The sequence below is a fragment of the Phasianus colchicus genome, chromosome 6, assembly GCF_987193195.1.
Source record: "Phasianus colchicus chromosome 6, bPhaCol1.hap1.1, whole genome shotgun sequence".
NCBI classification, from domain to species: domain Eukaryota; kingdom Metazoa; phylum Chordata; class Aves; order Galliformes; family Phasianidae; genus Phasianus; species Phasianus colchicus.
Genome location: NC_143441.1, coordinates 49844056 through 49867312, shown reverse-complemented (window position 1 = coordinate 49867312; position 23257 = coordinate 49844056). Strand labels below are relative to the sequence as shown.

General features: G+C 44.4%; 1 protein-coding gene across 3 annotated transcripts in view; it reads left to right on the top strand.

Annotated features, from left to right (window-relative positions):
* PTH1R (parathyroid hormone 1 receptor) overlaps positions 1-23257 on the top strand; it is a 113824-nt gene that overhangs the window by 70493 nt on the left and 20074 nt on the right. For 2 of the 3 annotated variants that reach the window (XM_031607881.2, XM_090143235.1), the window contains 4 exons: positions 1382-1500; positions 11911-12005; positions 14779-14965; positions 17738-17891. In XM_031607881.2, the coding sequence (XP_031463741.1) occupies positions 1382-1500; positions 11911-12005; positions 14779-14965; positions 17738-17891 (555 nt within the window). The remainder of the gene's footprint in view (positions 1-1381; positions 1501-11910; positions 12006-14778; positions 14966-17737; positions 17892-23257) is intronic. The other variant, XM_090143236.1, reaches the window with a different exon arrangement.

Genomic DNA, 23257 nt, shown 5'->3' with positions numbered 1-23257 from the left:
CTTGCGTGGTGACTCTTATCCAAGCAAGGGTAAATAGAAATAGAATAGAATAGAAATAGAATAGAAATAGAATAGAGAGAGAGAGAAAAGCTCCATTTTAACATACATTTCCCACCTGCACAATGGGTTGTAACTACAACTAGGTAGTCCTGCAGCGTTACAAACCCACGTTTGTTTGCTGAAACTAACTTCAGGTAGAGATAGAAATCTACAAGATATCCTCCTGATTTATATTCTTCACAAGTTTGTTCTTTCTAACCCCTACTCTCTGCCCAGACCCCTATGGTGACTATCTGAGAACAGTGTTGGTAACCAGAACACGTGAATTCCTCCCTATCACACTTTCCCTCAGGCACTGCATTTCTTGGCTCACTTCTGGTGCCGCAAAGTCTGTGCATGTTTTTAGAAGCAACTGAAGCACACTCACCCCTCAGTGTATTTCCTAAGCGAACGCATTCTCTTTTTTCAGGCAAAGCTCTGCACCCAAAACCTGCAAAATTAAAGAATTAAGATAAATTCCCAGCAGAGCCCTGCTGCTGTTTTCAGAAAATAAGTAATTCCATTTTGGTGCGCTCTGGTTGCATGTAGTATGTCCTGCCTTTTCTATAAGAAACTGTGAGCCAAGCCAGCCCAAGTCTTGAGAGATGACCTTTTCCAAAGACGTACATTTCAGGTTAGGGTCTGGAAGGAACAAGTGACCCATCCCTTTTTCTTCCATAAGCCAACAGAGCACAGATTCTCCACCTCTTAAATATCCACTGGTGAAGCCGCCTAGGGCAGTGAGCATCTTAGAAGATGTGTCTACAAAGTCTCCCTCTGCAGTCCCTGGACACGTAGATCTCTCAACTGGTCTCATCCTCATTAACTATAATGGGACTTTTTTACACACAACCCATGCAATCGTATCCCCACACAACTATCTGAACAAGAATGTTTTCATCTGTGAGCTGTCACAATATGAAACCATGCCTTCTCCTCCCTTTCCATCATCACAAGCAGGGTAGACGTGGAAAACTCCACCTTGAGATACACCAAATCTGTAAAGAAGCAGCAACAGAATGAAGATTGCTGTGCTGGGTTTTTTTGTTTTTTTTTTCATAAAGAGAGCTGCAACTATGAGAATGATACTGTGCTTTGGAACTTTACACTTTCTTTAGATTTTAGAGCCACTATTTTGATCTAAACTAAGTGCAACTTAGGGTGTATCAGAAAACTAGTAAGATTGCTAAGGGGATAGAAATTGTGTTCTTGTGGCTGAGCTTCAAAGCAGACAAGAGACATCGAGTTCTTTGGGATCCATCAACTTGAACTGAACAGGAGGTTTCTCCTGTTCTATCAGGTCTAGCTCCATTTATACTGCCCTCTTGTTTCTCTCCTGCAGGCCATGCTTATCGCCGGTGTGACCTGAATGGAAGCTGGGAGCTGGTTCCAGGCAACAACCGCACCTGGGCAAACTACAGTGAATGTGCCAAGTTCCTCACCAACGAGACAAGGGAGAGGGTAGGCAATTACATTTGTGCATGGGGCATGAAGTGTTGGAGGAGTGCTGTCTCATTGCAAACCCTTGATGAGCTTTAGCTTATTGCCTTCTGTTGGAAACCACACCCAAGCTTGCCAAAGGTGCATGTTTGTTTGGATAGGATGTATTTGAATGGGAAATTGTTCTCAAAACCAGGAAGGGTTCACTCATTCGACATGACTCCATTTGTAAAGAGATTTGGGGGAAATATGGAGCCGGTTCACAGACACTAAGAAGGGATTGGAAGTCATGCCTCATGTCATTGAGGCTCCATCTACCCCACTAAACAATAATTTTGTTACTAGATTATTATTAATTATTCCTTTGCACTTGAGCTTCTCTGTACTAGGGGATGCACATGCAGAGGGGAAAAACTGTGTTAATCAAATCATTAGTGACCCTGTTTCTGTAGGTGTTCAACACAGGACGTCTTTGTTAAAAAGCATAAGCTACAGGATCTGTGGTCTGTTCGTTGCAGACGGGTGGGGAAAAAGTCTGTTGCTGAAGCAAATTGACATGTAAGAGCAGATCTTTAACTAATTCTGGTTTAGTCACAATTCTAAAGGAGAGACCCAAGTCCAGAGGACAGAAAAAAGGTTCTGTGTGCATAGAGAAGGCTTACATGCTCCTAAATATTTGTGTATATCAGATCTATGGATGTTACTTTAAGTTACTTTACATTTAGGCTACTAAATGCAAAGGAGCAACTGGCTACAGTGAGGCACAAATGGCTTATATCTCTTGCTGGGTCTGTCCCAGTTGGGTAGTGCTTCTGCAGGGCTTCTGAATTTCTCCTAGTGCATCGCAGAAGCTTTTTTTTTCCTTTTCTTTTTTCCTTTTGCTGTCAATGGGGCCACCAAAGAGGGTGTGACCCTTTTATTCAGGAAGAGACATTTCCACCTTCATGTGGTTGATCCCTTATTTCTTCAACTTGCAAAGTATTTAGCAGTTTCTCAATGGTGTTTAGAAGATATTCTCCTTGGATATGGGATATGGTAGAAGGAACTGATCCTCTGCAGCAAGGGTTATTCTCAGACAGTTGGAGACAAATATCAAACTGCAAGCTTCACAGTAAAGGGCAAGCTTGAAGATGGCACACAGCCCCTTTAGGAGAATATTCTTAATTTTAAATCCAACCATAGATAGTTTTTGTATTTCTTCTCCAATGGTGAAACAATATTTGAATGGTTGAGGTTGGAAGGGACTTCTGGAGGTCATCTGCTCCAAGCATCCTGCTCAGTCAGAGGCGGTTGCACCAGACCATGTCCAGACAGGCTTTAGATATCTCCAAGGATGGAGAACAAAGTTATTTAGTAAGGAAAGACATTATTTTATTATCTTCGTATGTTGAATCATGCAGTAAAACTGTAGACATCTTTGTATACACCAGGTACTGTTCCACTACTGCATGATGTCGCAGTGCTGGAAGATGTTTTCTTTTAGGACAGCTTTGGTAGAATATATCTCCTCTATATAGTAGAAATAGCTTATTTTAGCCCCAGAGGTCTTTGCGTGGTTTCTGGAGTAGGTGTTGGAGTCATTGAGCATGTTGGAAGCTTGGCCTTAGTTAATTGGCAGGGGAAGGGTGCAAAGAAGAGAGAGTTGTACATTTGTTGTCATCACAAGGAAGAAACAAAGACCTCCCACCCCCAGGCTGGCAGAAGAAAATGCTGAAAGCAAAGTCTGTTGTCCTTGTGTCTATTGGGGTTTCTTGTATTTGTCCTCGTGTCTCCCTCAGTGCAGAGGTGGTCATTTCACAAATGGGGCACTGGGACAGTGTGTCCTAACAGACATTAGATGAGGTGCCAAGATGCAAAGACTGCATTTGTGTTCTTTGCTCTGCCCCTACTTGGAAAATCACTGCTCCTCATGACCTCTGCTTTTATGAGCTGTTTTAATTAAACCCTCCCAAGGAGCTTATTATCCTCATTATTCTGTACGCTCAGTAGGCTCAGTCATCTTTTGCCATTACTTTTCTGTTCTAGATACACCGAATTGACTTTAATGATTTTTAATGGTGAGACAAATTACTCCATCTTTATTGTTCAGATTAAATGGGTAATCTGGTATTGCCTAAGCAATGCCTGTCCAGGCCAAAGAACTTTGGAAATAAAGGAGATTTCCCCTAGCTTTGGAATTGCATCTTGATTACCACATGCTTTTCAACAACATATTTTATTCATCCTCATTATTATTATTACCCTTGTATTTGCATTTTCATAATGCTGTCATGTAATTGTCAAGTTTTGTCCCAGAGATAGCTGCACCTTAGTGACAAGTGTGTCTGTTGGTCCTCCCAGTACAAAAAGCACAGTGGAAATAAAAGAAAAAAATGGATAACCTTCTTTTGTTTCCTTGTCATACGGTGACTATCAGAAGCAAGGAAGGCTGTTGTCTTCACACCCAAGATGATTCTGAAGCACTGATGTTAATAAACCTTCCTTTGATTGTTGCTTGAAGTAAATATGCCAAGAGATGTGAGAATTGGTGGACTTGGCAAGATAGACTCATCATCTTTAGAGAGAGATTGTTTGCTATTATTATTCCCCCCCCCCCCCAAGGGGCACAGCATCTTTGTGTCACCACTAACAGCTGCATTTAACCAGCCTTCCAAAAGGGGATCATGGGCTGCTCTGAGTAGGACAGCATCTTAGCAGATGTCGAGAAAATTTTAAGAAGCTGTGCATCAAAAAGCATTAGGAAAGAAATGCATGTCTGGGACAATCTATATATATCTGAATGGCTATCTCTAGAAATAGGCCTATATCTATAGATAGCTGTGTATACAGATACACACGCCTAAATAAGCACCCATGTGCATGTACACATACACATATATATGTCCACATATGTTTGTTTAGGTGTGTAGCTTCCTCGTTTTAGCCACTGTGGGATAATTATAATATTGACCAAAGTAGCATGCAGACAGCCCCTAAGAAGGTTTGTGTCTTGTGCTCCTTTTTCCTGAATCATGTAATGGATTATTGCACACAGAGCAGCAAGGAAACCACTTTCTGAAATTAGCAAATTATGCTAAAGCCATCAGAGCTGAGAGAATTAACAGCTCATAACTGCTCGGTGAGCAATTGCTCTCAGGCTGTTTTCTAAGGGAAAATTAACACTGCTGAAGGATGCTGGAGTGACAGCCCAGAAGATTGATGTCCTCTCATCAGCCAGTGCAGCAGGTAGGCTGCAGCTAGCTTTTGGAGTGTGTTTCTCCCAGTACTTTGCAAAGTAGCATAAATCTTGCTACGAAGAACCATCTCTCAGACACAGTCTGTAGAAGGCAAATGTTTGCAGAGCGTAGAAAGAAGTTTCATGGGAAAATGTCCTAGTAGCATGCCATGGGAAGATAAGATGGTTTTCTTTGGGCCGTTTTCCAAACTCTCATATTCTTCTTTTAAGATAACCCTTCACTGGTGCAGCAGAGACCATGAGAAATTCTGTTATTTTCCCAAAAAAATCTCCTTTCCCAAGAGCTGTGCGTGGATATCCCCCATCCCAATTGCACTCTGGCTCTACAGAAAGCCTCCTTGCATCTGAAGAGACAGGCTGAGAGCTGTGTTTCCCCAGCCCAGCACCCTGACTGAGCAGCTCTAAGCCATTTATTTTCTTTGCAGTGTTTAGAAAGAGACGGGAAGACAAGGGAAGGAAGGGGAACAGATTGGGCAGTGTTCACCCTTTGAGGAAGGTGGTGTGGTTAAACACCATCTGTTTGTCTGTCTGCTGTGTATGATGTCACTGAGCTGCTGAACATCAGTAGAGGGTATTCACTACTACCAATCACTCCATGGATCGTTGGGCACTGTATATAAACACGGTCACATATATACATATGTAATTATATAGATATATTTGTTTTGTTCTGACACTTTTCCCTGGATTTCAGTTCCTGGAGGGAACAATAGGACATACATATGTTATGTGTAGGTATATTTATCTCTATCAAAACCCCCCCATGCTTTAGCAGGGGGGGTTGGACTCAATGATCTCTAGAGGTCCATTCCAATCCCTGAAATTCCGTGATTCTGTGATCCAATGATTCTGTAATTTGTTCTGCTTTGTTTGTCCCTAGAAGACAGGGACTAAGGCTAAAAGGACCTTTTGCCCAGACTGGTCGTTCTCCTTGGAGCTTTCTTAGATTCCTCTAAGAATATAATTCAGGGTGGCCTTTTTTCTTAAAGCTAGTCTTTGAATCAAAAGTGGCACATTTGGAAAGGTTCTGGCACAAGGGTGCAGCTTTTGAGGCACTATCTCTCTGAAAAGCACAGTAATACTTTGACCATGGACCCCTTCCCTTTCACACAGCCTGCCAATGGCCACGGGTCACCTATGGCCATTTTTGTGTTCACCCTTTAAGACGCTATCAGAAGTAATGGCATATTTTGCTCAGTAAGCAGAAATTCCTTTCATTTCCACCACCCCAAAAATAACACTGAAGCGAAACACATCTTTTTAAAAGAAAAAATCAGACCAACTCATCCTGTTTTCAAGGATGGGCTTAAGAGTAAATGTGACATCTACTGAAATAATGAAGAAGAGGAATATGTTCCAGCAACTTGGGAGGTTAGCTAAGCTTGGAAACTGCCAACCCAGCAAAATGGACCATCCTAAGATCTAACCTCAGCCTACCAATCCCTTCTTCATCTGCTATTGCTTGTTTATGTTATGGTGGTTTTACTGCTCCCAGAGAAATCAGTGAGGTCTCAGGAATCCACTGCATACCAAACACAATAGGAAAGGCACAGCATGGCCCAGGGCTGCTTTATCTAAACTCCATTGTTCAAACCAAAATTCTTCTGTGCCTGACCTTGGCTCTTGGAACTCTCTGGGGTCCCTTTAGAAACCAATAGCTTAATGTATCCTCAGACTGATAGCATAAAATGCATTTATGCATTGTGTACTGAATTACAGAGATGAAACACCATCAAAAAGTCTTGTGCATTTGCATCACAAGAGATGGATAGATGTGATAGCGTGTGTAGGAATAAAAATGTATTTTCACTCTTGCAAGTAAACCCTGACATGCAATCCTCATTTCATGCCTATAAAGTATGCCTGATGGGTTCCTACAAATGCTAAAGCACTTTTTAATGTAGTGCTGCTGAAATTGTTTTACACCTAGAGCCTGCTGATAGAAACTGGTGTTTTGTTCCTACCTGTGAGACCCATTGTAGGGTACCTGCTTTAGCAGGGGGTTGGACTCAATGGTCTCAGCTGTCCCTTCCAAACTCTGTTATTCTGTTATTCTGTGATCTATGAAATCCATGCTCTTCAGGAGCAGTGTCTGGAGCCCTCATGGTATCTGACATAGCACCTCATAACTCAGCGTAGGCAGCTGAATCTGAAGACCTTTCTTTGTTGCCTATCAGATGAGCACACTTGGAGACACATTTACACAGCTAGATTTGGGTGTTTTGGTGTGAGACTTCTACCATAGTCCCTGTTGGGATTATAGGGGCCTGACACCTCTGTGAATGAGGGCAAGAGAATTATGTAGCAAAATGCCATACTCAACACAGCAATTTTCTTCAGGCTTTGGAAATCAGTGACTTTTTGCAAATATTCTTTCTCCCTGTCATTAGGCTTTTTAAGTGACATCTTTTGTTAAATAAAAATGAATGTAAAAATAGAGAAGGGTTGCAGTGACTGGACCTAGTGATGGAGGCTTCCTGACGTTTCTTATTCAGAACAGTAAGATGCTGCCCCTGCTAATTTCAGACATGTCATTAACAAGATCTGAATCAGCAGCTTTCACATAGTCTTGATCTGGGACGTTCTTACATATTTTTCTATTCTAACACACTGGTAATCCCACCCTTCAGCATGACCTACCAACTCTTCATCAGACTACTGGATCCATTTCAGCTTCACAGCAGAAATGTTGCAGTCTTGCATTATCTCACGTAGGAGGGGGAATCAGAAAGTTGGATGCAAAGTGCAATAAAATGACATTCGGAATGCAGCTTGCCACCAGTCACCACGGTGATAAATCATGCAATCACAGAGATCTAGATTCAAATTTCTCAGTCTGTGTCAGTCATCCCTGTGTCACTGGAAGTAAACAAGACAAACAAATATCAAAGCCCTGAAGGCTTTGACCAGTGGTTGAAACATAGGTTATGTTCATATCTGGGATCAAACAAAATGTCCTGGAGTGTGAGAGACATTTGCATGGTGATGGCTTATATAATATGGAGTTATAGGAAACTTAATTGCTTTTGTAAAAACAGCTTGAAATCAGCTAGGACATTTATGTGTCTGAAATAATGGAACACATGTAAGGACAACTGAATTGAGTCCTGAGAGTGACAAAGACCTTACCTGAGACCTGAATGGATGGGAACCATTATCTGGTCTGGAAAAGAAGAGGCTAAGGGGTGACCTTGTTGCTCTCTACAGCTCCCTGAAAGGAGGTTGTGGTGAGGTGGGGGTTGGCCTCTGCTCCCACACAACGCCAATAGGATGAGTGGTGATGGCTTCATATTATGCCAGAGGAGGTTCAGGTTGAATGTTAGGAACAATTTCTTCTCAGAAAGAGTGGTGATGCAGTGGCACAGGCTGCCCAGGGATGTGGTAGAGTCACTGTCCTGAATGTGTTCCAGAATCATGGAGATGTGGCTCTGAGGGACATGGTCAGTGGGCATGGTAGGGCTGGGTTGGTGTTAGATTTGGTGATTAATAGCATGTCTTTTTTAATGAAATTCAGCCCAAAATACCTCCTTCTTCCAGCTTGCTGAACCTCAAGTGGTTGGAACCAATTGAGGCATCCACACAATAGCTATCTAAAATGAAACCTGGGGACCACATCCACTATGAGGAACTCCACTCACCATTCATGCTAAAAGTTAAGGGAGCTGCCACAGATTTTTCTATACAGGCTGCAGTGCAAAAGGGAAAGCACAGCCAGGGTATTGCACTGGATGGGGCCCTGAAGCCCCATGCCTGGTTCTCTGATATAGCTCTGAGCTCTTTGGAGGAAAACAGATTTCCTCTGGATTCAGATCGATGCACATTACCACATTACCATTGGTGGAAGCAGACAAACTAGGAGTCAGGTTAAGGCCTGAGCACTGTAATGAAAATCTTACAGCCAACTGCTCTGAGGGTCACACACCTGGAAGATATCCAAACCACAGGGAGAGGGGAATGCAGAGACCTTTTGGGAGGGGGCATATGCAGCCTGTGGATGCCCATGGTGCCTTGGTTTCATTTGTTTTGTTTAGTTGTTGGGTTGCTTTTGAGAGTTCACATAGAAGCCATCTCCTGCTCTGTTTTCTTTCCTGTTCTCCCAAAGTCATTAGGCTGTAGCAAAGTTCCTACCCTGAGGTCAGGCTGGCGGAAAGCTGAGATGCAGAAGGGAGCAGAGAGGAAGTCTCCCACCATACCAGCAGGGAGGGAGAAAGGAAGGTCTTGTTACAGGCTTAGCACTCAGTACATCTGAAATAGTACTTACACCTTTTGTGGTTCATTGGTCTCTGAGTTACGGCTGTAGTGAGGTGGGGAGGGAAGGAGCAGGTGGGTTGGTTCACTGCAGACAGATCAGTTCACCTGGAGATACAAGACGGTTGGCTGTGGTCTGGTGGAGCTTTGTAATGCACAGAGAGAGCATGGGAGAAAAGAAGGGCTCATAGGCTGTATGGTGGCTGAGAGAACCACAGGCCATGACCTAGAGAAGTAGTACGGTGCTTGACTTGGTGGGAAGCCATTTCACTAACCCCAAAGGCAAGTCACCCACAGCAGAACACCTTAACCTATCCAAATCCTTCCAGAAGCAAGTGTGAGTGGCTCAGCAATGAGAACGCCTTCCCAAAGTATTTGGGAAGAAGAAAGGATGAAGATTAGATCCATACCACACCTCTCCCAACACTATCTCATCCCACCAGGGCATGGAGTAAGCAGGCAGCAACATTCAAGGACACCAGTTATAAAACTGATGTTCCCTGATCTTGCTATTATGTTGTGAATGTTACATTTTGCTAATAATCCATACCACCGGCATCACAGATCTTGAAGGGGGTTTTATGTCTTTCTGTTTCCTTCAGTTTCTATTCAGCTTCTTCTTTTTCAATGTGCATGCATCAACAGTTGAAACAGTGAAGAATTACAGCAAGAGTCGAATTAAATGTCATGAGTTAAAGTGTCACACCTTTTAAAACAGCGTGTCATGGAGTGGCAAGGCCACGCTTATGAAGGCTGGGTTGCCACTTCCAACAGGTTGGTAGAGGTCCAGTGACGGTCAGTGTGCATTCAGGGCAGGTTTACATCATGTGGAACTCCTGTAGCAGGATGGTCTGTTGGAGAGCACACTGTCTGGAGCCTATAGAAGCAATATCCTTGGCTTGGATATGCATGACTTTTGTGGTCTTCTTTGAATTATTTGATCTTCCATTAGCTTGTAAAAGAGGTTTCTCAGACCATGAAGGTGGTTGTTTCAGCAGATGACTCAGTGTTTTGTTACCTGGAGGACCTTTCCTGATTCAGCATTTTGGTTTCCACAGCTGGGACCTCCCTTGAGCTAGGAGATGAGTGAGACCTGGAACTGCCCTTTTATTTTCCCCTGGGTAAATCCAGGTCTCCCCATTCCCAAGAACAAGTACTCTTGGAAACTAGTAAGCAGGAGCTGCCCTCTCAAAGGTCAATCTCAGCATTTTGGGAAACCTTCCAAGGCTTTCCTCGAGGACCTACATGCCCCACTCAAAAATTAACCTCCCCTGGAGGATCCCTGTTGTGATGCTGGGTGAGACATGCAGCACCTACGTCTGCAAGCAGGCAGAGTAGCGTGCATGCATGCACGCATGTGTATGTCTTGGCAGTTCTGACTCGACATCCTTTCAAAAAGAGGCCCTGTGGTTAATCAGAGGAATTAACCACAGCCTCCAAAAGTCTTCTGCCAGCCAATCAGCAGGCCCTTTCCAAGGCCATTGCTGCTACAATGGTGTCGTTGTCTGATAGGAACATGGATCTTTCCGGTTGAATTTCTGAATGGGGCTCAGGGATGCTTTTGTTCAGCTGGGCGTAGTAACGCCTCAGAATTGCCAAACGACCAAGAATCCAAAACTTGGAGTAAGGGTTTTTTTTTTTTTTAATTTTCACTATGGAGGCAAATGTTTTCCAGTTCAAAGATGACCCCAGTCTGGCAGCTGGAAATGTGCTCCAGGCCTCGCAGGGAACAAGTTATTATAACTTTTTCTTTTTCCTAAAACTCTCCAGCCTCCTCATATTCACTTTTTAGTGCCTGCTGTCCCCACATATACATACATACATGCGCACACATCCACACTAGGATTAACATTGGCAAGCACACCACTCTACCAATGGAAACCGCAAAGAAACATTCACATATCTGGGGATTCTGATGTAATAGGGCTGAGGTTTTGCATTCCAGGACAGCGTTGCTAGCCTCAAATCAAAATCAGAGCTGTCATTCAGAACCCCGTGTTACGAATGTTATTGCAGCCCAGCGGGTGGGGTGAGGGAAAGGCGGGGGGTGGAGGAGGAGGGAATGAGGAGAAAGATGCTGAATTGGTTGGTTTCTTCTGAGTTTATTTCTGAGTTCAGATGATGAAAGGCAGTACGAGCCAGGATGGGGCAAGCATTTTAACCCTTTTCAGGCAGATATGTTCAATAAACCTCATGTTAAGATACATGCCCCAGCTACAGAATGAAGGAAAACATCTCAAAATCTAATGGAAAGCTAAGCGTTTCTAGGCCCAGCTCTAAAACATAGAGGGGCAAGGCAGATAACACTGCAGGATTAATGGCTATGAGTTCTCTTGTGAACAGGCCCATTTCCAATGGGATTTTGGCCAGCTAAAGTTCTGTCTGCATTGGATAACCATAGTCATAGGGTGCTTTAGATTAAAAACACAAATGGAATTGATTTCTTCTCACAACCCTGAGCCAAAATATGCCCTCCCCATGTTTTCTGTGGTAAGTTGACGTTCCACCAGCCTGTCCATCAGACTGTCAGCAATAGTATGGCACAGCCCTACAGCTAAATTTTGCTCTTCCATCAAAAATCCCAGATCGGTGGGCATTCTATGTGAGCAAAAATTGCCAAGTGATCTCTGGATTTGGCTGAGAGTTTGTAAGGCGCTTTGGGTTCCTTTGGGATGAAAATGCTGCAAAACTCCCATCTTCATCACAATTCCATTGCAAAAAATCACAGCTCCCCCCCCAGCCATTAAGAAAGAGAAATTTCACTTTCCAAGCTGCTCTAACGTCCAAAAGATGACATCAGGTGTGATTGCCCAAGGTTTCCCAAGCCCAGAGATCTACACCCCAACAGGTACAACAGCCTGAATCTCTGTACTGCTACAGTGGATGTGTTACGATGCAGGAGGACGCGTTCTAATGTGACGCTATTTTTTCCATCATTTGTACTGCAGGAGGTCTTTGATCGCCTCTATTTGATTTATACTGTTGGATACTCCATCTCTCTGGGATCCCTCACAGTTGCTGTCCTTATCCTGGGATACTTCAGGTAGGCGGCTCTGTTTTTACCTAAGCGAGTTATCGCTGGACTAGAAAAGCCTTGGGCTTTCCTAAAGGATAAAATTGGGATGGCAAGGGGTTGCATCTGTGCTTTGGGCTGTGTTAGTCCCACTTAGGTCAAACTTCTGGGGGATGAGGGGAGGGATGTTTGAACTTCTTCCCATTGTCTGCAATGGAGTTTTTTCTAGACCAGATTTATAACAAACGGGAAGTGAAGCAGCTCCAGGACGAGACTTGTCTCATTTGGAATACCATGTAGAGTTTTCTATTCCTAATTGTCCTTAGAGTCAGATGGGTAATTTTTAGGTGGTTAAGGTTTTGTAAGGGAAATGCCACTCTAAACCCAAACTTTATTGAAGGAGGGACTAGTTGAAGGGAACCCTGGCCATATAAAAGTCTTAGACATAGTCATTCATTTTCCCCATTCTGCTCCAGTACCTGGGGAGATAGAAATGACCACTTGCTCTTCTGCCTGCCCTCTCCACCATAAAAGGGATGTAGGTCCCTAAATATTGTTTTGAATCGGCACCATCCAGCCCATTGAGCTGGCTTTTGCATGTTTTTTGCTACCATCATAACCAGAGGCAGGATGAAAGTCTCATTAACAGAGACTTTTGAATGCCTCATCCCTGAAGGTATACAGGACCAGGCTGGATGGGGCCCTGGGCAAACTGATCTGGTGCCTGATTTAGTGGTTGGCAACCCTGCCTACAGCAGGGACTTGGAATTCAATAATGTTTGAGGTTCCTTCCTACCCAAACTATTCTATGATTCTGTGATTCTGTGGTTCACAGCAAAAATTTGTCCTTTGGGCACCCATATCTGGTGAGCAGGTAGAGCAGGGCTCTGACCCCTATAGCCCAGTGCCACAAGCCCCACATTTTCCTGCCTTTGGCTGCTTGCAGTCACTTCTCATGGCAGACAGCAGGACCCAGACAGCAGCTGCAAAGGGAAGTTCTCCATGGAACAAACAGCTATTTGGTGTCTGCAGATGAAACTGGCAGCTACCACCATGCAAGCATAGGCTAAACCCCAGGGACATACCATCTGGTATAAAACATGTGCCCTTTGGCTCCATAAGTGCTCAGACCCCTCTGTAGTGAGCAAATGGAAGCTGAAAGGGTTTGCTTGGATAGCAAAGCATCCCAGTGCCAGAGCCTGTGAAACATACAAGGTGGTGTGGGCTGCAGACCCCTCCTGGAGGCATGATCCCAAAAACCAACCATACCCCACAAAAGCCAGCAATCTCCAGCCCTCTCAACCCTTTCTCCTTTTTTTCAATTTTCTGCATGATGCTGGTGAGACTAATGAAATATTTAATGTGTACATATGCATGAGTGCTCCTAGCTCCAAAAGGTATCACTTTGTCATCTCCTAGCCCATACTAGACAGGAGGAGAGAATCTTTGCCCCAAGGATTGAAGAAGCCACAGAGGCCAATCCAAACTTTATTCCAGTTAATGTACAATCCAGAGATTCACTGGCTACATTTAAAGTGCAGGGAACAAAGCCCATCTTCATTTATACCTCAGAAATTCCACTTAGCTTAATTTGGATTGTAATAGTACAGGAAACAACTGTTATTACTGTGACAAGGTCTCCCAAAAGAGGAAGGAACGTCTCTTATTTGTGCAATCATACTTGTGTTTCTGATGTTAGAGCTGGGGATTGAAGAGGGTAGAAATCCACTCACTGATTCGTGCTCACTCTTCTCCCCAGAGGCAAGATCACTGCTTCTAAAACACACCTTATGGATCCAATGTGTCCAATTCACTTCTTACCATCCAGCTTTTCCCCCAAAAGGATCATAAAGCGCTTTACAATCAGCATTTGTGGGGTCATTCACCTGCAGCTGCAATGCAGCCACTGCTGGAGTGACGCCCCAAAACTCTTCAGCATGTCCACCAGTGGATAGTGTCTCCAATGGCAATCAGAGGAAAGAGCCCAGCACAACATAGATGCTAACCCAAGGATGGAATTTGGCATGGGCACAAAAATAAGCAGTTTATGCTCCAGGACACTCTGCAAGGTTTTTATTGTCCTCAAGCTCACTAGTATTTGCAGCCCATTTCCTCCAAACAAAATGCAGATAGATAAGTGAAATCTTTAAATGCAGATTTAACTCTATGGGAGGAGTGGAGTTCTTGGAAGAGTCACCTGTGAGAGGAACAGAGATACACATTTTAGTATCAGTGAGAGCTGTGCACGTATCCTGCCTGATGCCTGTACATCTGGGAAAACAACTACATGTCTGATGCACACTTACGGCACGTGCACTGAACACTGTGCACACGCTGCATACAAGGATGCTCATGCCTTGTACACTGCACAGCTGATGATAGTTCACTGCATCCTCTAGCTGTAGACTCAAGGCACACAGCCCACTGCATGCATCCTTACCACCTGAGCCCAAAAGAAGCAAAATGCATCTTTGTTTCTTGCCAGAAGTTTCTAGTGAGAAACAAGAGCTTTGCCCCATCCCTGGAGCTGCTCGTGGCCAGTTTGGATAAGGCCCTGGGCAGTCTGATCTAGTCTGGGGCAACCAGCCCACAGCAGGGGGGTGGAACTGGATGGGCATTAATGTCCCTTCCAACCCAACCATTGTGTGGTTGTCTGATTCTATGATTCTATGAAATGAGTATAGATATTGTGTTGTCCTAATGCAAAGTCAATGGTGTGGGGCTCTCAAGAAGCAGAGGTGACCCTCAATCTGTCTAACAGATAGGCTGACCTACTCCAACTCTTCTCTTTTCTCCATGCCAGGCGTTTGCACTGCACTAGAAACTACATCCACATGCACCTGTTTGTCTCCTTCATGTTGAGAGCTGTGAGCATCTTTGTGAAGGACGCAGTCTTGTACTCCGGGTCAGCCTTGGAGGAGATGGAGCGGATTTCTGAGGAAGACCTGAAATCCATAACTGAAGCACCTCCAGCAGATAAGTCACAGTTTGTGAGTATCACCACAGCAGCCTCATACCTCTGTCCTTCCTGCCCAATGCCTCACCCCTTTCAGCAAGGCGTTGGACCATTACCCACTATTACTGCAGTGGGTGTTTGGCTGATTTTCCACTTGGAGCTCCTCTCTGTATGAGCCATAGAGGCAGTACTGTGCTATAACATCTGTACCATCAAACTAACACCTGGGGCATTGCACAGGTTGCCCAGAGAGGTGATGGATGCCTCCTCCCTGCAGACAGTCAAGGTCAGGCTGGATGAGGCTCTGAACACCTGATGGAGCTGTGGGTGTCCCTGTTCATTGCAGGGGGAATTGGACAAGATGGCCTTTCAGGGTCCTTTCCAACTCAAATGGCTCTATGATTCTTGGTGTCTTGGAAGACTTTTGGTGTTAATTCCAGGGCTGGAGTGGAGGTATCTCATGAGGGAGAAAGTCAGTAGTAGATATCTCACCTTCTTCTAACTTTGCATCAAACCATGACTGGTTGATCACTTCCATTTCTGATAAAAGACTTAGAAGAGTCAATGGAGAGTTTACCCACAATCACAGGAGAAAGGATAGGATTCATCTGCATAAAAGCAGATGTCTGCAAACGACACATCTTCTTTCACTCTTGTCAACTCAATTTTCCTCTATGGTCAAAGGAAATCAGATCAACGCAAACAGTTAAGAGCACGATTCATCACATCCCATATAAAAACTTAAGTGAGGTCAGGTGAACTTGACTCCAGAGTACGTGTGTCTCTTCACAGATGGCACAGATGGCTCAGATGAAGACATCTGCATTGTCTATGTGGTTGTTGGGTTGAAGCCTATCCTCAGATTTCAAAATTGTCCCCACCTGCTGAAGCTGTCTACTCCCCTTGTCTCTGGTCTCACCATAGACCTCCCATGACTGATCCTTTCTATCCACAAACAGCTGGATGCTACGGAGACGGGAGAGAGTTTTATTAAGATCAAATGTTAACTTCAATGCACAAAAATAATTAAAAAGAAATTAGAGCTAGCTCAAACACGCTAATAGAGCATGTCCACCAACGGGACATCGCCGCTCACAGCACAAGCTTTATGCCTGTGTATTCAATTGGCTTCATAAGTGTGTTTCACAGCCCATGCTACTGCCAGGGACCTGGCTACAAACAGTCCTATTGTCTGGTGTTTGCTCAGTGGCAATAATCACAGCAGTTGTCCTGCAGAAGATGGTACTAACTGCTTCTCCAAAGACAGCTGTCACGCCACAGACCCCTCCAGGGAGCTGTGCCTGTTGACTCTGTGTTAGGATGCACACCTCATTTTGGAAATAGCCAACTGAGATAAGCTTCTGAGACCTTGACGCTCACATGGCCAGTTGTGCTCTGCTTTGGGGCATCCCTCCAAATTGCTTCAGGTTATCAATAAGAGAGATCGTGACTTATTACAAAATCAGCACCTGAAATGTTTCCTAGCGTGTGCCTAAGAGCTCTGAGATGGAAATTTGTGGCATGTTTTCTTCTTGCTTCAGAAATCCATTTCATTATTTCAGCGACTGATCAGAGTGCTCAGTGCACCTCAGCGCATTCTCCTTGTGAAAAGAACACAAAATATTTCACTGCATTGTTCTCTGTTTCTCCTTGGGCCGGAATAGTTATTAGGGATATTAGCAAATAAATAGCATTTCCCATTCTGATGAGCTGACAGGCAAACAAGTGATGGAGGCAACAATCAATACATTTATTTTGTTTCCAAAAAGGAGTGGAAGCTTTGCAATTACTGTCTGACACTCTCTGTGTGGGAGTAGATGGTGATTTTTAATGAATATAGAAGTTATTGTTAAGACTGGATGGGATTTTTTTAAATTTATCTTCATTCTATTCCATCTCACTTTTTCTCACGTTTGCAAAAGAAGGCATTATGTGTCCCTTGAATCTGTTAAGCACATGCAGCATCCTCACTTTGCAGTTTTCCTCTAATTGGAGTGAGAAATGTTGGTACAAGGGTAATTTTACCCCACTCTGCCAAAAGGACAGTGGAGCACTGAGTCACAGTCAGTTTTCCTCTCTCGTAAGCGAAGGATTGTAGTTCAGTGTGAAGTGAGAGGCCAGCTAATATTCCCATAAAAAATCAGGGACCTGCTGGGTTTCCCACCTTGTAGATCTGTGCAGAAAATGCCTTGATATTTGGGGTGAAATCTCCCCATAGGCTCTGGAAGAAGTCACTCTTCCAGATGATGGTAAGCCTGGGTGAGGTGAATTGCACCAGGTCACCCAGCCCAAGGTGACTTGGTCACAGTCCTTTTGTTATCATGGCCACGAGTCATAGGAAAAGGATAAGGCACAGAAACTCTAGGAAGTGGGTGAACCTCTCATCTCTGGGTTTGGGGGAGAGTGTCAGTTCACTATCCACCCATGTGTCCCAGCCCTTCTACACATCCTTGCTCACCTAGAATCATCAAATATCCCAAGTTGGAAGTGACCTATGAGGATCACTGAGTCCAGCTTCTGGCTCCATGCAGGACAACCCAAAAATCAGACCATATGCTTGAGAGTGTCATCTAGATGCTTCTTGAGGACTTGGTATTGAGGACATGGTGTCAAGCTGAGGAGTTTCTTCTCAGTTGTTCATCTCTCCCTGCACTAATGCTCTTCCTTGTAAAAACTCTGCTAGACAATGTTCCCATTTATTTCTTCCTTTTTCCTTGCTTCTCAGCCCATCTTGGCAAATATGGATTTATGTAGAACAAGAATTTCGCACTGTGTTTCTAACCCCGTCTTTCTGTGGTCGTTGCAGGTGGGTTGCAAAGTAGCAGTTACTTTCTTCCTCTACTTCCTGGCAACCAATTACTACTGGATTCTGGTGGAAGGGCTCTATCTCCACAGCCTCATCTTCATGGCTTTTTTCTCAGAGAAGAAGTATCTCTGGGGATTCACATTATTTGGCTGGGGTAAGTAGATACGGTGGCTCTTGGAAGGACAGTGAGCTCTGTCATGAATCCTTTATCACTTCTGAATTGTGGTATTCACACAATGGTACTTCCAGGATCTCTGGAAGGATCACTCAGGGCTTGGAGACATCTTACCATCTTTCCAGGGCAGCAAGTGCATGCATGTGAGCTGCTTTTAGTGTACTGTCTCAGTTATCCCCAGCTCTGCCAAGCGGTGAGAAACCAGCATTGAGCTGGAGGGGTTGGAAAGCTGCAGGAAGCTGTGAGCATCTTCTCACAACAGCAGAGCTCAGCTCTAGTTTCTTACCTCTGGTCTCAGTGGCTGTAAAAAGCTTCTGATGTTTTGCATATGCTGAAACACCAGTGGAAGCCTGCAGTTTGTGGGGAAACCTTTTTTTTCTTTTTCCTTTTAACCCTGGCATCTTTTCATGGAGTAAGGGATGTGGGTGCAGAGGGGGTGCTCATTAGTGGAAGGCATTGTGGGGCACAGGCACTTGAGATGAGAATGTGCTTTTTGTTCACTTCTGGCATAAGCTTTGGCTTGCAAGGAGTTATGAGGTGTGGGTAGGATGAGGACAATAAAAACATTGCCCACCGTGTCTGAAGCATGCAGGCTGGAAGGGAGAACAGGGAATATATTAGATGATCCTGAAGAACACAGCTACAAATGATGGGGTGTGAGTCTACAATGGAGCTTACAACAGGAAAAACCTGCTCAGAGATACCCATGGTTACCTCTAAACTATATGGCCCAGGTCACTTCCCAGCTTCAGGCTCCAAAATGCACCTGGCCACATCCTGACTACATTTTAGAACAAGAGAAGTGTGTGTGCTACACCATCCCCATTCCAGGGCATGACTTCTTTCAGAAAAAAAAAACAAGCTTTTGGGTGCTGAATGAACCATGGCATACCTAAAAATTTGGGCAAACCAGGGCATAGGTATCCACAGTCTGTGAACGCAGGAAGAAATGGTAGATGTGTAACATGAGAAATATTAAGAAGGGCTCCAGGAAATGAATGGCAGGCTGCTATTTTGCTTTGGCACCATATATAACAGCAGAGCTCCAAGCAAACCAGATGATGGTGCAAATCTCAGTTTAGGGAGGGCACTTTTTTGCTTTGTGAGTTGGACTAGCTGACCTTTAAAGGTCCCTTCCAACTTGAACAATGCTATGTACATGCAAGTGATTCATCAGCCTACAGGACTCTCTCCAGCCTTTCTCCTTGCCCAAAAGCTCCTTGCTAACCTTGTATTCCTAGGCCAGAAACAACCAGTGCTGCCTCATAAGGGTGGGAGGCACAATGTCAGACCAAAGCGGGCTCCATCTCTCAGACAAAACTGAGTCCTATCCAGTCTGTCACTGTGTGGGTATATGAATAAATAGAGAGATTTGGGGGGCAGAGCATTTCTTACCTTATCTGCTCTGAGACAGATTCTCAGAGAATCTGAGAATATTCTTTTTTAAGACAAAACAAATAAACAAAACCCCGCGCCCTCTTCCAAACCTTCAAGCTACATAAAATTTGCTTCTGCTGCACAGTATGGAGAAGACTTGGAGAAGCAGTTCCCCAGAGGAAATTCTGGATGAGGGGGAATCAGCTGAAAAATAATGCCATATGTTTAACAAGAAAAACCCACTTGATGCTGCTCATAACGTAGCCAAAGGAAAACAGTCTAACAGCCATGGGTTCCTCTCATTAATTCTTCCAACCACTGCCAGAGTATAATCATTTTATCAGTGCGACCACAAAGCTGAAGTCACACCTGTCATAACACCAATCATCTGCGTGCTTCCAAAAGTTTGAGGTTGCTTCATTTAAATTCCTCTGGAATGAGAAGATAGGATCCCTCCCGTCGCATTTGTTTTTGCTTTGTTTTGATTAGCATGATAATGTACACACACACACCCGCACAGACGTATTGCTTTGATAGCTTTTGGGCACTGGAAAGGGCAACACAATCCAGGAGCCACTGGAGTCAGTGGAAAAACTCCAGTTCCCTGCAGTGGGCACTGGATCCTGCCCATACCACAGCAGTGAAGGACAGGGAATTGGCAATGAATTATTATGACATTCCACAGAGGTATAGAAAATACATTTTCCCCAAAAACTGGGATTAAAAATTTTTTTTTTTTTTTTTTTTTTTTTTTTTTGCTTGTGCAACAATAAACAAGGGAGGATTTTGGAAATTTCCAAGGTGAGGGGAAGAAAAGATCACCCTACAACAGCTTATTTCCAGTCTACAGAGGAAACCAGAACATATAGTTGGTCTTTGATGCCAGGCCCAAAGGTTTCAGTCCGGTCTTTCCAATCCATGTCCTCACTGGCACAAAGGAGCACAGCTCCATGGAAGTTAGCTGCGCCCTTCGTGCAGTTGCAAAGGAGGCACCGATGGCAGAAAGGAAAGTGTTTCTTGCCAGCACCCAACAAAAATAAATAAATAACGGTATTATGGGTAACAATAAATTCCCCAGCAGTCTTCAAGTTCCATGCAGCTGTTTTATGAAGGAAGTTTAAGAAGCATGACCAATAGCCAGAAAACCCAAGCTGATTCCACTGGCATTTTTCCTTCACACCACGTTAATTCCTCCGGCTGGACTGCACTGACTTTCAGCTACAGTGCAAGTGAGCACTGCAGGAAAACCTAAACAAGACCAACAGATCCGTGGGTTGTTGTTAGAGGTGCTCAGGTCCAAAACATCATGATCATAGAATCACAGAACCATATTAAAGCTGGAAAAAGACCCCTAAGATCACCAAATCCAACCCCTAGCCATGCCCACTAACCACATCCCTCAGTGCCACATCTCCATATTCCTTGAATACCTCCAGGGATGGTGACTCCACCACCTCCCCGGGCAACCTGTGCCAGTGTATTAACACTCTTTCTTGAGAAGAAATTTCTCCTAATATTCAACTTGAAACATGATGGGAAGCCCTACACATTTATCTCTACAAAAATCATCCTTGCCTGAAAGTACTTGTCCCCACCAAAGCAAGACACGTACGGAAGTGTTGTTGGTCCTGTTTGAGATGAGGAGACTTTGAAAGATAGTGACTGAGAAAACACTCACTGTAACTCAGGAAGGTTTTCAAATAGCAGGGAACAGAGACCAGATTTCTCCAGGTTTGCATAAGGTCTTTATTCATAAGTTTTCTTCTCCCAGCAGACACTTTGCAGCCACCTCTCTTACTTGCACCTTTGATACATGCACATTTATCTATGTGCCAGAAGACATATCCATTGTGAACATGCAAGAAAAGTGGCTGGGCTGGCCACCAGGCTTTGTCTAGGTTGAGGTTTGCAATTTTTCTATCTGACAGGGAGATCGTAGAAACATAGAATCACGTAGGTTGGAAAATACCCTTAAGAACCCCAAGTCCAACCATCCACCCAACGCTACCACATCCACACATCCCTTAAAGACCTCCAGGGATGGCAACTCCATCACTTCCCTGGGCAGCCTGTTCCTTACCTGACTATATAGCACCTGCATTGTACACACTGTGTGTGTTGACTGGAAATGCACAGCGCATACAATGTGGATTCTGTAGAAGTCACTCACGGCATCGCCGCCCAGTCATGCACGAGGTGTTTGTAGGCATGGGGAGGACACAGATGCACCCATCTGCTCCTGCATCTGTCAGTACACACAGCCAATAACGAGATCACGGGCTTTTTGGAGACATGCTATCCTTCCTTTGGAGGGTTGGCCAGATGCATTTAATCACAGATGGCTTTCTTCCTTGCAGAGCTGTATCCTCATGGGCACTTGCCTTATTGTGGGTACATTTAGATGCCTGACTTGGAGGTGTGCTCAGTCCTGCTGTTCTGGTTAATGGTTCTCCTGTCTATGGGTGCTGTGAATGCTCAGCAGCAGGGATGGTTCATCCCAGGATATTGCTGTCACATGGAGATACCTAGGAGTTAGTGATCCCTCTCTGAAAGTAAGAGTTGCTAGAGGGAAAGCAGAGCCTTCTGACTCTGCCAGCTTATGGACTGGATTACCAGAGTGGGAAAAAGTGGTTGAACTCTAGAAATTATCTGGTGGTCCAAAATCCACATGCTGTGTTGACGTGGAGAGAATCTAGAATCACAGAAGCATAGAATCACTAAGGCTGGAAAACACCACTAAAATCACCAGGTGCAATCCAACCCACCCCGCCGTGCCCACTGACCATGTCCCCAGGTGCCACATCTCCATGGTTCTGGAACCCCTCCAAGGATGGTGACCCCACCACTAAAAACTCCATCTAAAAACGGGGCAGAGAGAGGACTCATTCTGTTTTCTGTAAGTGTAAGAATATTTATGATCACGGTAAAGGATCATGTTTGAGATGCACAAAGGTAAACGTAGCAATAAAACCGGTGCCAGGAGTTCAGTTTGTGTGTCTTGCAGAAAATGTCAAGGATCCTTTCCCTAAGCTTGCCTGAGCAGTTGGAGGTGGCAACCCACAATAAATACACATGTAGGGATTTTTAGCTGTAATTACCTTCTCCTGTATGTTTTATTGTTGCTAGGAAGCTGGAACACAACACAGGATTAGTAGGAATGGAAACAGTGTCCTTTCTGAAGTACAAGACAGACCAGGGTGGAACAAACATGTGTCCAGTGCATCCAATCTCTGAAACAATCCATCTTTCAAATTTAGAGCATCACCATAATGGGTGAACACTGCAGTCTCAGAGGAAGGCAGCAAACCTCTGAGCACAGACAGCTGATGGAAACGAGGGTATCACCAATGCTATCAGCAAAGTCACACACATCCAAGCCTTTGGTAGCTCAGCCAGGAGTTTGTGCACGTATTTTTTGTAGGTTCTTAACAGTGAGGAGGAAATAGATGGTGCTTGTTACAATAAATCATCACCTCCCCCAAGCCCTGATCTTCAGCATGCTCATGGCTTCCCAGTGCTATAGGTCAAGTATTTTCTTTCCATCGTGGGAGATTGTAAAGCAGGGTGCATTCCTTATAAATGTATCTTTGTAGGCAGTGCTGCTGCGCTGGACCTGAGTGAGGCTCTGTGTTTAATTATTTATGCTTTCTTATATTACCGTAGCATTTAAAAGGTTCCAACCAAGATAACAGCCCCGTTGTACACGTGTGTGTATGAGACAGGCGTCCCTGCCCCACACCCCAGCTCAGGAAAGCATCCGTGGTCAGGAAAGCCTTTAAGCACTCTAATGAGACTTAAGTGCATGCTGAAAGTTAAGCGTGTGCCTATGCACGGCGAGCCCCAGTGAGCTTAGGCTCTGAACAGCATATTTACAGTCATCGGTGATAAATGTCGCCTTTATTTATTTTGTGACTTTTTTTTTTCCCCCCACCTGAAAGGGGTTATTCTTCAGGAATTTGTGGAAGCTA